A 15730-nucleotide genomic window follows, 5' to 3' on the forward strand; every position below is an offset into this window, starting at 1 on the left:
AATTCTTTAGTGCTTGATTTTTCTGATTGTAAATCAATGCTATATTTATTGACAAGCTTCTGGAGTATGTGTTAGCATCTACCAATTAGAACAGTACGCGTAACATACTAAATTTAATCAATAAGCAGATATCTGGATGTAGCATAATTGCTAGTTCTGAGAGTAACACGGTGGACAATTATTGGAAAACTACACCTTCAGAATCAGAATACAAAGTCCATTTACAGTAACTGCTAAAAAAAGGTTAGGAGGGGCAGCACGGTGGCCTAGTGGTTAGCACAACCGCCTCACGGCGCTGAGGTCCCAGGTTCGATCCCGGCTCTGGGTCACTGTCCGTGTGGAGTTTGCACATTCTCCCCGTGTCTGCGTGGGTTTCGCCCCCACAACCCAAAAATGTGTAGAGCAGGTGGATTGGCCACGCTAAATTGCCCCTTAATTGGAAAAAATAATTGGGTAATCTAAATTTAAAAAAAAAAAAAGAAAAAAAAAGGTTAGGAGAAAATGTTTTATAATCTTATAATAAATAAGGAAGAGCACGAGTGTCAGGTCTGGAAGTTATGATGAATCGGTACAAGACAATATGCATGCTGGAAAGATGTGCACAAAACTATATTACCGACGTGAAGAAGTATAAAAAGAAATGCACTAAGTGAGGCGTTGAAAACAAAATCATCAGAAATACATACCATGACAGGAGAGAGAAGGGACTGCAGAAAACAATTTTCAAGCTTCAAGTTGCCTTGTGTGAATTTCTATCGTTAAGTTTGAAGCAAAAATAATGGGAGGGGGTCTCAAAATAGACGTTCTGACACTAGGCAATAAAAGATCTTGAGGATTTGGGTGGCATTTTGGCAAGTTGGAACAGAAATCCAAAGTTACAGTGGTGGATTTCAACTTCAGGCAGCAGGGTTCCAGACAGCTAGAATTTTTGAAAATTCAGTCACTGTATTTGCATCTGACTTTCAAATTTTCGGACCAAGAAGTTTAAAGGGACCCTTCTAGGGTTACACTTGAAACTGTACAATTGTTCAAAAAACTGCATAAATAGAATCTCAGCATTGCAAGGTTTCACTGATACCTCCCTAGAGATGATTCTGTGGGCTGTAAGGGCCTGCAGGGTGATATTGTTATCTGCTGATGCAACGAGGAGGCCAGCAGGTGTGTGGGTGTCATATCCCTAGATACGATACTGGAAGAGGTTTAATGGTCTAACCGGGGTAGAAAGTGGTGGTATGGTGTATTTAATACATCTTGATGTGCACGGTAGCATTGTGGATAGCACAATCGCTTCACAGCTCCAGGGTCCCAGGTTCGATTCCGGCTTGGGTCACTGTCTGTGCGGAGTCAGCACATCCTCCCTGTGTGCGCGTGGGTTTCCTCTGGGTGCTCCGGTTTCCTCCCACAGTCCAAAGATGTGCAGGTTAGGTGGATTGGCCATGATAAATTGCCCGTAGTGTCCAAAATTGCCCTTAGTGTTGTGTGGGGTTACTGGGTTATGGGGATAGGGTGGAGGTGTTAACCTTGGGTAGGGTGCTCTTTCCAGGAGCCGGTGCAGACTCGATGGGCCGAATGGCCTCCTTCTGCACTGTAAATTCTATGTAAAAGTTCTAATTCTATGTACCCCAAATTTGCTCAACTCTACCTCCAATGTTTATTTATGTACATCATTCTTCACGCATCCCTCTCTATCTACACCTCCTCACAACCCTATCTGACTCTGCACTCCTGACACTCAGCCCCGTGTGATGTTTCTGCCCGGTTTTGTACCGGGGACCTTCCGTGGGTAAGGTGAATGTGATAGTCACTACACCACAGAAACAGCAGGCCCTAATGCAATGTCACACGTAACTCTCAATGTGATCCTCCACAAATGACGTCCATTCATCCACTCAACATATTCCATTGCTCTTACTGTCTTTTCTCTCCCTCTTTGTCCAAAACATGAGAGTGAGAGAAAGAGAACAGGAGGTAGCTCTACACTATCGCCATACCGACAATTAAAGAGGCGCTGGTGATAAGCAAAGTCTTGTTGTACCTAGTCATGGGAGATGGAAAGATTGGGGTGTCTCAGATACCTGGTGACAAAATAAATATGACATCATTACAGAGCAAATGGAGACATTGGAGTCGGAACTCCACCCCAAATGGGCGTGACAGAACAGCGCTCCCAGAAGTAGGTCGTAAACCTACTTCCTACCTACACACCCCGGATCCACCGGTCTCCCTCGATTCTTCAGCTTCTGCAGTGAGGCTACAGCCGAGCGCCAATCAGTGCTGGTCCACACAAACGTGGACCAGGTGGAATAGCATCCGGGGTGGTCAGGATTAAGTGCAGGGTGGCCACCTCTGGCCACCCCCCTGGAACATGGGCACCTTGGCACTGCCCAGCCAGCACCCTGTCTCTGCCATTCTGGCACTGCCAAGGTGTCCATATGGTACTGCCCAGTCAGCAGGAGCAGCAGTGTTTCAGTGTCAGTGCAAAGGGTGCCCGAATGTCAGAAAGGTACTGCCAAGGACCGGGGGGGGGGGGGTTTGCCCATAAAATGAGGGTGGAAGTGAGGTTTGAAGGTTGGGAGAATGCAGGGCAGGTACATAGGGGCCTCTGGGAGGTTGGAGGGGTGGGGGTTCTAGAGGGAGGGGGTGCTGTAACGGGTCTGGAGGCGGCAGCCTCACTTGGGGGGGGGGAGGGGTAGTGTCCACATGTTTGGGGGTGACATTGTCAATGGGTGGGGGGAGGGGGGGGGGCCCACAAGCTCACTTAGAGGTCAGGGCACCTTTGAAAATGGCGGCCTGATCTCAGAGTTCAGTTGCTCAGTGCTAAAAAGAATTCTAAGTGTGGGATAAACTGGTGAGAAACTCCCCAGGGTCCAAAAAATTGACCAAGTGTCATTGAATAACGATGGGGATCTTGCTGGCAGGGCCGGCGGGAAACTCCCTGAAATACCCGCCACAAATTAAATCAGAAATGTTTGGGGAGAATCACGTCATTTGCCTACGCAAATCGAGTATATGCTAGTTCTGCGCACCATTGTAAATGTTTCTACAGATATATAAATTGATTAGAGGTAGAGACAGGTGAAATCATAATGGGGAATAAATAATTAAACAAATAATTTTCATCTGTCTTCCAGAGCTGAGGGGGTTGGATTACGAAGAGAGGTTGAGTAGACTAGGAATGCACTCGTTGGAATTTAGAAGGATGAGGTGGGATCTTATAGAAACATTTAAAATTATGAAGGGACTAGATAAGATAGATGCGGGCAGGTTGCTTCCACTGACGGGTGAAAGCAGAACTAGGGGACATAGCCTCAAAATAAGGGGAAGTAGATTTAGGACTGAGTTTAGGAAGAACTTCTTCACCCAAAGGGTTGTGAATCTATGGAATTCCTTGCCCAGTGAAGCAGTTGAGGCTCCTTCATTAAATGTTTTTAAGGTAAAGATAGATAGTTTTTTGAAGAATAAAGGGATTAAGGGTTATGGTGTTTGGGCCGGAAAGTGGAGCCGAGTCCACAAAAGATCAGCCATGATCTCATTGAATGGCGGAGCAGGCTCGAGGGGCCAGATGGCCTACTCCTGCTCCTAGTTCTTATGTTCAAGGCAGAAAACAAAAGCTTTCTGGCAATAATGGAAGACCGGGGGTCTAGTGGGAATGAGGACCTTGAGGAAATCAGTACAAATTTTTTAAAAAGTACCGGAGAAAGTAATAGAACTAAATGCCAACAAATTCCCAAAGTGGGTTACCTGCATCTGAGGACTTCCATTGAGGTACCTACAGAGATAATGGATGCATTGATTTTGATATTCCAGAATTCCTTGGATTCTAGAATGGCTCCCAAAAGATTATAAGTAGCAACCAACCTAACCTCGCTATTCAAAAAAAGAGAAAGCAGGGAACTACACACCAATTAGCCTATCAGTCAGTAGAAGGCAAACTGCCTGAACCTATGATTAGGAGTGTAGTAACAGGGCACTTAGAAAACCATAATATGATTAATCAGAGTCAACAAAGTGTTACAAAAGCAAAAATTGCATTTGACAAATCTTGAAGATGTAACCAACATACCATCTGTTTTTTCTTTTAAAAAGTGTTTCTTTAAAATTTTGCATAATGCTCTGATAAATGATTACTTAAAAGGGGTGGACTGGTGTGTGAACATTTGGGTTGCCACAGGATTGCATAGCTTAGAAAGAACATTGTATGTAACTAATAGAGTTGATGAGAGAGCCAATGGATGTAATGGCATGATAATAGGCAGTTTCAAAATGCAGTAGGTCGACAGCAACAAGACCATCATAATACTGAGATTTCAGTATACCGATGGTCCTATCAATCAAACACAATTGCAAAATTAAGGCCATAGTCCCAAAGAACAAGCTATCCGATCATCTTTTAATCCAAAGGATTGCGACACATTAGATTGCCATAGAATAACATTAGCATGGAAAATGTCCGGGATGTGCGTTGGCATGTATGAAATTTAAACCCATGGGATTAAAGGAGTGATGAATGAGTGTTTTTAAACTCGAGGGAAGTCCGGTATACCCTGGGAGTTTGATTTTACATTATATATATTTTGCAGTAGAATTTCAGATTAAATTTCAGGAAAAAGAAAGACAGGCAGGTGAAAAAGGAGACAATTGGAATTTAACACAAGGAAGTGTGAAATGATGCATTTTGATGGAATAATGAGGGAAGATAATAAAAAGTGAAGATACAATTTGAATTTTAAACAGGGTGCAAAGGCATAGCAGTTTGTGTGTACACACCTTAGAAACATACAAGATCCTTGATAATTAGTAGCACAGAGTGCACCAAGGAAGTTATGGCAAATCTTTATAAAACACTGCTTAGGCTCCAGTTGAGTAGTATGTGTAATTCTGGACACAATACGTGAGGAAACCGTTCCGATTGGCAAGTGGATCAATGACTAGAGAATAAATATACGATAATTGGATAATGAACCTATGGGGAATTGAGCAGAATCTTTCTTTATCCTTTAAGTTATGATGATTTGGAAGTTACAGGCTAAATTGTGGAAGCAGCTTTCATTTCAAAACGGAATTGGATTCCTATTTAAGAAGGAAACATTTGCAGAGCTCAGGAAAATGAGGATGGGAGCAGAAACAATTGGACCAATTTCAATGACCATGCACTGGTTGACTGGCTATATCATTCAATGATTCTATGATTTGTTTCTGGTGGTGGCAAACAAAACATCTCTTGCTACATGCTGAGTCGCAAGAGTACAGCAATGATCTTTAATGCCGTTGGTAATGACATTGGATGGTTGAGACTATGTCATACATGTACGCAACACACCAGTTGTTATCTCAATGCTGAGCCTGTTAATACAAAGGATGCACCTCAATAACAGTTTTGTTGATAGCTCAAGATTTTCCCTGATTAAAACAGGTCTGAAATTTAGCATTGTGCAATTGCATACAAGGTTCCATGATTAACAATTAAGAATCACAGCAACTCTTTTGGAGAGGTAAGAAGCTTCCAAAATGTGGTAAACATGGACAAAATTTGTTACAAGATTTACCGGTTTTCATTTTTTGCATAGCTCTTTGCTAAAATTAGCAACGAAAAAGAAGTTCAGCCCAAGAATGTCCTGCTGGTCAATATCAACACTTAAGAGTATAAACGTTAAGTACCTCGCTTCATCTTGAGACATCTCACTTGTGGTACTGTCATCAAAGGCAGATAAGGCATCCCCATTCATTGTTGATATCTGTTGTAGTCTGACCAGTCTCTCAATGCTTTTCAACTCAATGTTTCTCAAATCTTGATCAGCTTGCTTTGGCTGATTACGTTGATGAGTCTCATAATTCTCCTCATCTGTGCCCAAGACAGTCCTTTAAATAAAAATGTTTAACTTGCATATATACTTGAACGGATCTCCATGGTGTTGCGCATGGATTAATAGGGATCAGGCTGAGAGGTGTAGCTTGCATTTTAAAGCTTGTACACAATTAAAGGTAGTCTACTGTTGCACCAACAGCCTGACATTCTTGGGTAGGTATGCTGTTTGAATAATTAATGATTTTTTGAAACATTACATTTAAATAACAAAAAATTTAACCTGTTTAAACAGTAAATCATCCTGAAAAAATAATCAAGGCCATGCAAGTTAAAACGTTTTGTAAAATGAAAAATGTAAAAGCACTAAAAATGTGAACAATGATTTATTAATGGCTGCATTTTTCTTGTTACAATTTTCAAGTCCAATTAAACTTTGACCGTTTCTAATCAGGGAAGTGAAGCTGAAAAAATAATTCAAGTATGAATATGTAAAAATATTATTGCTCTCGGAAATATTAGATAATTTATAGAAAATGCCATGAAGTTCAGGAGTGCGAGTGCATACTGTGATCTTTGTTAATGGTGCCACTCCCAGGTCTAGGTGGTCAATGAGGCCTAGCAGGATGGAACACTCAAAAGATGGAGTGCATGAAAAGGGAAGCTGTCAGGACAGTTGGAAGATGGGATGAATAGACTTTTGATATTTCCTGTGAATTTCTGAATATTTTTGTACATTGATTATATAACTGAGGTGAGTAGGGTAACTGTCATAGCAGCAGCATCTTCAAGAAAATATTATTTTAAACCACACATATAATGATGCAAATTTCTCAGTCACAATTTATTCAGGGAAAATTGATTATGGCGGGGGAGTAGACTGTAATGGGTCTAGACAACGACGTAAAAGCACAAAAACATTTTTTGAAAAACTCGGGAGTGTACAAGTCGTAACAGACAAGTAGAAAACTGTCACCATATTCAACTTGGATGTTAGAAGGGTTATTAGATAGGTGAATATACAGACACACGCTCAGAAATACACGCAGAAACGTACAGATATAAGCATACAAACGTATCACTGTTTTCTGATTAGTTTCAAGAATACTTTTAAGGATATATTAAAGGCTACTGATGATGACACATGAATTTGGAAAACTTAACACTTCGATGCCAGCAGGGTCAGAAATGTTTTGTTTTTCTGTTTCAAGCCATTTGTCAAGTTGTTGGTTCACTCACTTTGATGTTGAAACAAACATTGTAATTAAGTTACTGACATGAAATAACTCTATTAAGCACTTTAAATTTGAGGCTTGCTAATTAGTGCAGTGATTTCCTACTAGTTCAAATCCAGTCCACCATGACTTTTTAAAATGTATTTTTAAATCATTTTATGGGATGTGGGCATCAGTGGCGAGATCAGCATTTAGAGATGGGCAATAAATGCCCATGAGGTGGTGGTGGTGAGCTGCCTTCTTGAACCATGCAGTCCATGTAATGTAGGTACACCCACTGTGCTGTTCGGGAGGGAGTTCCAGATTTTGACCCAGCAAAAATGAAGGAACGGCGACATATTTCCGAGTCAGGATGACGAGTGGCTTGGAGGGGACCTTTCAGGTGGTGGAGTTCCCATGCATCTGCTGCTCTTGGCCTTCTCGATGGTAGCACTCGTGGATTTGGAAGGTGCTGTCTAAGGAGCCTCAGTGAGTTTCTGCAGTGCACACTGCTGCCACTGTGCATCGGTGGGGGGAGTGAATGTTTCCGAAGATGTGCCAATCAAATGGGCTGCTTTGTCCTGGATGGTGTCAGGCTTCTCGAGTGTTGTTGGAGCTGCAATCACCCAGGTAAGTGGAGAGTATTCAATCACACTCCTGACTTGGGCCTTATAGATAGTAGACAGCGTAGGGGAGTCAGGAGGAGAGTTACTCACTGCAGGATTCCTAGCCTCTGACCTGCTCTTGTAACCACAGTTATTGTTAGTCCAGTTCGGTTTCTGGTCAATGGTAACCTACAGAATGTTGAAAGTGGGAAATTCAGCGATGGCATTGCCACTGAATATCAGGAACCTGTAGTTAAATTTGCTTTTGTTGTTGACGGTCATTGCTTGGCACTTGTATGGCACGAATCCCGAAAAGGATGAAAATCTCTTCTGTCTTTTGGTGATATGGATAATGTGAAAGAAGTTTGGGCGATTTCAATCCAGGTCCATGAGAAGCTTAGGCCACAACTATGTTAGGGTTACACACAGAATGTGAACTTCTCTCCATGTGGACCAATTGACAAGTAATATTTCCAGTATTTTCTATTTTACAAAACTGCTTCTAATTTGGCACCATTTGGCAAATACACAAACTATAGGAACATTAGTGCAAGAAGTGGAAAAGAAAATCGCACTAGTGCAGTAGTATGAGGCATGATAGGGCAGTGTAGGTGACTTTGCTTTGCATCATTCTGTGGTACACCTCGACCTGCAAGTACTTGATGCTCACGCTCTTGTCTAACAGGGGAAGGGTTCTATCCCCCCAATACAAACAAATCTCACCTTTGAGCACAAAAATAATTTTTTAAAAATCAAATCAGTTCTAATCAAGTTGTTATTGCACAATCCTAGCTTCCTTCACACTATTTTCAAATCTTTATTTGACTTAATCTCTCATTTCTGCACATTACAATTTTCCTAATAAAAACAAACTTTAAAAACTTCTCATTAGTGCCCATTGCACAGATTTAAATGTCATTTTTCCATCTGTAAGTCAAAAAAGCAAAGATTGGCCTGGACATATCATAGACATGCCCTACCAAACATGTAAACTTTGGCAGGCCATACCAGTGCTTGGAATGTGCTATTAGTCTTAATACTATAATTTTTTTAATTTTTCTTTAGAACGTCCAATGACTTTTTTCAAATTAAGGGGCAATTTTAGCATGGCCAATTCACTTACCCTGCACATCTTTGGGTTGTGGGGGCGAAACCCACGCAAACACGGGGAGAATGTGCAAACTCCACACGGACAGCGACCCAGAGCCGGGATCGAACCTGGGACCTCGGCGTCGTGAGGCTGAAGTACTAACCACTGCGCCACCGTGCTGCCCCTCTTAATACTGTTAGTAAGTATTTAAGCAATTTTCAATTAAAAACAAAAAGTCACTACCTGCAAGATCTTCTTGGTTTATAACTTTAAATTGACTCTTTTTCATGCAGTAAATTACGTCAAGAAAGTACAAAGTTACTATCAAAATCACGAAGTGAATCGGAAAGAGCAACACAATTTGGGGCTCTAAGATTGAAATTTAAGCTAGAAGAAAATCAAATTTTGTGAGATGGCATCAGTGGAATGTTTAAAACAGAAAATAAATAGGTGTGAAAGTTCTAAAAAGAAAGGGTTTAACGTCAGCTATCAAATATTAATTGTATTTTCTCCAATTTTTGGTACTAAATACCAATGTGAAATGAAAAAGGCTCTTATTACCAAACAATCAAATCATATACAACAATTAACTCACCCTTTGAAAAGAGTTTTTTTCGTTCTGTCTTTATTTCGTTTTTCTTTATCCAACCTTGAGGGTACATCAGCTTGCAGCTGTTTAGATAAATCTGAATATCCCTTAGCCAATTTCACCACTAAACTTTCACTATTTTGTTGTTGAATAGATTCCTCAGTTTGTCTTGCTGATTCAGAAATGCCTAATTCAGTGTGGCTGTTTTTTTCTCTATTTTGAAAATTCTTATTTTTTTCCTCTTCAACCTGAAAACATACAATAGGATTTTAAGATCAACAATATCTTACTTAGCATCCAAAATCATAATTTTAAATATCACTGAAACAATGCTACTGTTCTTTCCAAATGAATAAATATTGTGATCCCAACTGAGGATTGGATCCACAAATTTACCACACATTACAATAAATATTCTTCCTAGAAGCGTCTCATAAAAATCATAACTTTGTACTTTGTGTACAGCAAATAAATTGTCATTCTCCTGCACCACATCCAGTGCTTTAATGCATTAAAATATCTAGTCCAAGTAACCGTCACAAAGGATTTTTATTTCATGAATGTAAAATATAAAAAAAAAGAAAAAAGATCTATCAGAGACTCCGAAGAAGTCTCCTGCGCAATGAAGTCTAATGTACTGGAGTAGTATTTCACAATACATATTCCAGAATTATCATGTGGACAAACAAGATAATTGCTTTGTAAAATACTGGTGCAACAACCCTTCCCGCTGAAATTTAGCCTCTCCATTATTTTAGTGAGGACATTAACCTGTTTAAAAAGAAATCTCAAACAGCTCCAATTTCAGACATACATGTTAAATATTCCTACACTAAATTCCAACACTAATTTCAAGTTCTATTTTAGGTATTTTAAAACATACAGGTTTGGAAGTTTTGCTAGGACAAAATGCACCCAGAATGTGACCCAACAGCCTACCGGATTTGCTGGGGTAAAGTTACGCCCATTAAACGCAAAGTTATTTAATGAATCAGTGTAAATTTAGGATGTTTAGAATTCTAAGATCTTTAATGCCATTTCATTTGATTCTTCCCAGATTACCTGGTAGAAATTCAGTGGAAAACCCAGGACAAAATGCAGGTGTGTATAACAGTGTTTCCCCATGTTGACAATGCTATAGAGTCTATTCTTCTCATGGTTGCATTTTGCCCTTTCTGTCAGCATAAAAGGGAATATTTAAATCTGAGGGAAGGTATTTAATAAATGCTTTTACCAACCATCGCATACAAGACTAGAGCAATGTGTTGTTTTCGCACTATTATTTCCTGATTGAAATAACTTGATGCTTGGCAAGGTCAAAACATTTCTATTGTGTATAAAACAAACTAAAACACCAACCTAAGTGACAAATTAGAAAGGTAGAATGCCTAATTAGACTGAAGTGAAAGGGTATGAGAGAACATGGAAAACGCTAAATAACTATAAAGCTGAAAACATTTAAGTATACAAGATGCAGCACAGAGTACACAAACAGGGTTCACGCAAACGTTATAAAATAGAAACGTATTTTAAAAATACACACATGCACACAAGCAGAACTGCAATGAATTTCTTGTTATGCCAAACTACCATTACTCACTGGATTTGTCAAATATCGAACTTCTTTGAGCAAATTAACAATGGCATACGACAGGCAAAATATACACCATCAAATATTAAATTTCTTTTCTGCAATAAAGCTTCGTGGCCATTTTGTAATTTCATAGACATGCAATGGATTTCACTTTATATAGTGAAGCATTTCAATTTTGAAAAGAAATCTTTAATGGTGGCATGGAAATAATTGTCATTCCGTTATCACCATCTAGAGCCAAAAGATTTAACATTGATAATCTAAAGATGGTTGACATGCAACATGTAATATAAAGTCAATAATATATTTTTCTCTGCTTTCTCCTTACTAAAATTCAGTTCAATAAAAACTCAACTAATGACTCAACCATTAAAAACTTGTACTGTTGAAAACTGACCTATCTTCTTCTTTCTCAGTACAATTGGTGTACACCTGGTAGCGATAGAATGGACAGGATAAAATTGTTTCCATTGGTGGAGAATTCTAGAACCAGGGGACATAGATTCAAGATAAGAGACAGAAGGTGCAGAGGGAACATGAAGTAGAAGTTTTTTTTACGCAGAGGGCAGTGGGTGTCTGGAATTCACTGCCCAAGTTGGTGGAGGCAGAGACCCTAAACTCTTTTTTTAAAAATACCTGGGTCTGTACCTTAAGTGCTCTAAGCCACAGGGCTATGAACCAGATGCAGGAAGGTGAGATTAGAAAGGGCACCTGGGTATCCTCAGGCTTGCATGGACAAGATGAGCTGAATGGCTTCCTTCTGTGCTGCAACTTCTCTGATTCTATATTGAAAAATTATATCATCTAAAAAAACTAGAAATATTAGTTTCATGCACACTACTTTCCTTCAAAGTAGTTGAAATGAAGAAAACGCTTCAGGCAAAACAGGAGCACTCGCACACACAATGGAGAATTATTAGGTAAACGTCTACCTCTTTCTGCAGCTGCGCTCTCTTTCTCTCCAAAGCCAGGAATACTACTTTCAGCATTCCTACCTCAATCTTAAATCGCTGCATATCTTCCTTTAGCTCTTCATCCAAGTAAGGTTTGGCAGCTGCTCCAGAGGCCAACTGGAGATTTTTCGGATGGTGCTCCAAATAATCCACCGGTGTCTCGACGTTTCTTTCAAGATGAGGAATACACTTGGACACAATACCTTCCCTTCTTATGGATGAAAACTCCACCAATTCAGTATTGTGATTCTGAATTTTTTCAAAAGAAATAGGATTCTTTTTATCAGAACCTACTTTATCAGTACCAAAGTGCAACTTAAGAGAATCATTATCTGCATCAGAGTCTAAATCAGTAACATAACCTGCAGTTTCTTGTTCCTTTAGAATAGCCGATTCCAATTTTGTTGCATGATCTTCTTTAGTTGTCTCACACTTTAACTCACTAACTTCCTCAGGTGCACAAATATGCTCCAAGCTATTTTCATCATTACTTACTGCTGGTTTTGATTCAGGTGTCTTATGGAGTGTTTGCCCTGTGCTAAAATCTTCCAATTCCCGTTGCTCTGGAATTAGATGAAGTGCTTTGTGGTCATATTCATCATATGCACCCTCTTCTAAAACAGTATCTTCATTATTCGTGATGGCTGAAATTACAATTTCTTTATTAGATTCATTGCTCACGTATTTTCCATCACAATCTTCTGAATATTCCACAGTAATTGCACTATCCTTGCTCTGGCGAAGTTCTTCAAATCTTTGTTTCAGTTCAACTGTGAGTGTTTCTAGATGTGATGCTATTTCTCGCTTTCCCTCTTCAACCCAGAATGTTGCACATCGTTTCTTCAAGGCCAGTTCACTCTTTTCATTTAACTCCATATTCTCAGGAGCAGTCTCACTACTATCAAAATCAGGTTCTTCTTTCAGGTTGACTTCTTCAGCTTTCTGATGTAAAAGTAACACTCCCTCATGAGTTTGCTTTGCAGATTGTGGGCTTTTGGTGGGCAATTTGTCATCGATACTGGTTGTTTCTAAAATATATTTATCCTTGCGAAAGCATGTGAAACAGGTAAAGAGAAATCAGGCATCATAACTAACAAAAGTTAAGTACACATTTGATTAAGTAGGAAAAACATACACTTCCTGATAACTAATATCGTTGTACATTAAATAAATAACAAAGTAGCACCACAAGAGACTGACACATACAATTGTTAGCTAACAAATGTTTACGTTAAATTAGAGATACATGAGGTAACTTGCATTGTGACACTGGGAATTGGTTTCCAATGTTCCTCAATTGATTTGTATCATTCATACTTTAAATCCAACAAAAGTATTCTACACAACATTGGTATTACAATTATTTGTCAATCAATTTCAGCTATATGGAACATCTCCTTACATTATAAAATGGCATTGCTCCGTAGTTACATAGTAACTAAGTGGCTGGCTTCTTCATAGAATACACTATAAATGTGGCATATTAGTTAAATCAGAGTTGATTATTTTTGAAACTGTAGCGACATATAACAATCAAGTTATTTTCTGCCAATTCATTACCATCCCCATTTAATTCAATTTCAGAATAAATCAAACTTTGACCAATAATGTTCCAATTTATGATGAATTGATGGTCTCATTTCGTACTTCTGCACTGAACTAGACTGTGTGGCCATATCAGAGGTTAGCAGTTATATCAAGCACCATTTAGCATAGTGATAAATCTTCAAAGAATAAAATATTTCCAACATCCCACCCCTTGGAAAATTGTTAATTAATCAATGCATATTCCTCACTAAAATTAGGTCAAAATTCTTCAAAGATTAGTAAATACTACAGGAAAATGCGAAAATAATCATTCAATTATTCTTTGCCCCGAAAATGGGAAATAACTTTCAACACAATAGGTGTAAACTTATATTTGATTTTTGTTTGATTACCTACTAGACTCCATTTGTACTGTTTCAGTACCATATGATTGCAGCCTGGACTCGACCACGCAAAAAATCCTAAACATCTGAAGCTACGTAAATGGACCCAATGATTTGGAACTCTTGTATACGTCACCCTCAACTCAATACAAATGTGCACGGGTCAGATTGGCATGATAATTAAGCAGCTGTTACACTGAAAAAGGAAAGTTGCTATTCCCCGCTACTAAAAGAAATGGTGAATGTAAAATGAAATCAAGAAAATGTACTGCTGGATGCATCCCTTCAGAAAAAAGATATGAGCACAAAATAATATACATCAATAAAAATATTTAAATGCTGTAAGAAAAGGTATATGTATCGCAGCAGTCTTGGCTACTCGAGCTTCGGGCTCTAATCTGTCTTTCCTGCGGCCCACTCGGCAACACTCCCACTTGCTGGCTCCCATACACCGCCTCCCTTATTGACTTCAATTCACTCTTTCCCACTTGCAGCCCCTCTCGCTACTCCTCTGGGGAGGGCAGGGTCGGAGAATCGGCCGGCGGCGGCGTTATTCCCGCTCCCGCCGGGTTTTTAATTCTCCGAGTGGCCAAAAACCGGCGTTGTGCAAATCCTGCCGGCAGCCTCTGAAAACAGCTGGCGTCGGCGGGATGTCATTGATTTTTAACGGAAACACATTGTCCGTGCCGGATGGGCCGCCACGTCGGCGAAAAACAGAGTAGCTTTAAAACGGTGTCAACCATTGATGACGCGTCAGTCCGCTGCTGGCCCTTTCGGGAACGGAGATTAACAGCTTAAAAGAAGGCCCCGACGCCGGAGTCATCCACACCGCTTTTGCCCGCCGGAAATGGGCGTCACGTCGGTCCGCGGAGAATTTCGCCCCTGATCTCTCACTCAAGAAGGAATCGGCGAGCCAAGGATCAGGGAAGCTGCAGCAACTGTAGTGCCGGGGAGCAGCAGGTAAGCAGGAAGAGTTATTAAGAGGATTTTTGGACCAGTTAGGTTTCATTGCAGCCAATAGTTTAAATGCAAAAATAAATGTCAAGAACATAATAATCCATCCTTTCTACATGGTTTCTAATGGGAAAGCAATTTTCATTAAAAAAATTAAAAAATTTAGCGTACCCAATTCCCCCCTCATTAAAGGGCAATTTAGCACGGCCAATTCACCTATCCTGTACATCTTTGAGTTGTGGAGGTGAGACACGGTCAGTGACCCAGGGCCAGGATCAAAGCCGGGTCCTCAGTGCCGTGAGGCAGCGCATCGCCACTGTGCCACCCAGTGATTTTTGTTTAGCACGATTTTTAGCACGCCGTTTTTAGGAATGCTAAACAATGGATAGATGCAAGACAGAATTTAAGTAATTAACATAAATATTATAAAGGCATTTATAATAAATATTATAAAGACATTTATTGTCAAAGCTTAAAAAATTAACTCCACAATCAATGTTAGTCATAGGGGATAGGCGCAGAGTTTAAGGAAATGTAGAGAGATTATGCTCAATGCATGGTTAGACCACACTTGGTGTACTATGTACAGTCACTAACGTGTTTTTTTTCATGATCATTTTTTATGCTTTGTGTACTAAGATACCTTTTTACAGAAATAAATCAATGAATGTAAAGTATTATTAAAATTCTACTTGCAGCTTGATTAAAATGTTCCAATATCCCAATTGGCTCTCGTTATCATTTTAGCCAATACCACTGTGGATTGTCACATATAGAATGCAAACATAGAACATAAGAACATAAGAACATAAGAAATAGGAGCAGGAGTAGGCCATCTGGCCCCTCGAGCCTGCTCCGCCATTCAATGAGATCATGGCTGATCTTTTGTGGACTCAGCTCCACTTTCCGGCCCGAACACCATAACCCTTAATCCCTTTATTCTTCAAAAAACTATCTATCTTTACCTTAAAAACATGTAATGAAGGAGCCTCAACTG

General features: G+C 39.7%; 1 protein-coding gene across 7 annotated transcripts in view; it reads right to left on the reverse strand.

Moving 5' to 3' along the window:
• si:ch211-272n13.3 (ankyrin repeat domain-containing protein 26) overlaps positions 1–15730 on the reverse strand; it is a 165680-nt gene that overhangs the window by 69696 nt on the left and 80254 nt on the right. For 4 of the 7 annotated variants that reach the window (XR_005458399.1, XM_038781157.1, XM_038781156.1 and 1 more), the window contains 3 exons: positions 11828–12892; positions 9308–9549; positions 5659–5859 (listed from right to left, as the gene is read on the reverse strand). Coding sequence is in view for 6 of the 7 variants with exons in the window: in XM_038781157.1 (XP_038637085.1) it covers positions 5659–5859; positions 9308–9549; positions 11828–12892 (1508 nt within the window). In the remaining variant the exon portion in view is untranslated. The remainder of the gene's footprint in view (positions 1–5658; positions 5860–9307; positions 9550–11827; positions 12893–15730) is intronic. The other 3 variants (XM_038781159.1, XM_038781160.1, XM_038781161.1) reach the window with 3 other exon arrangements.

The sequence above is a fragment of the Scyliorhinus canicula genome, chromosome 20 (genome assembly GCF_902713615.1).
Source record: "Scyliorhinus canicula chromosome 20, sScyCan1.1, whole genome shotgun sequence".
Classification (NCBI taxonomy): Eukaryota; Metazoa; Chordata; class Chondrichthyes; order Carcharhiniformes; family Scyliorhinidae; genus Scyliorhinus; species Scyliorhinus canicula.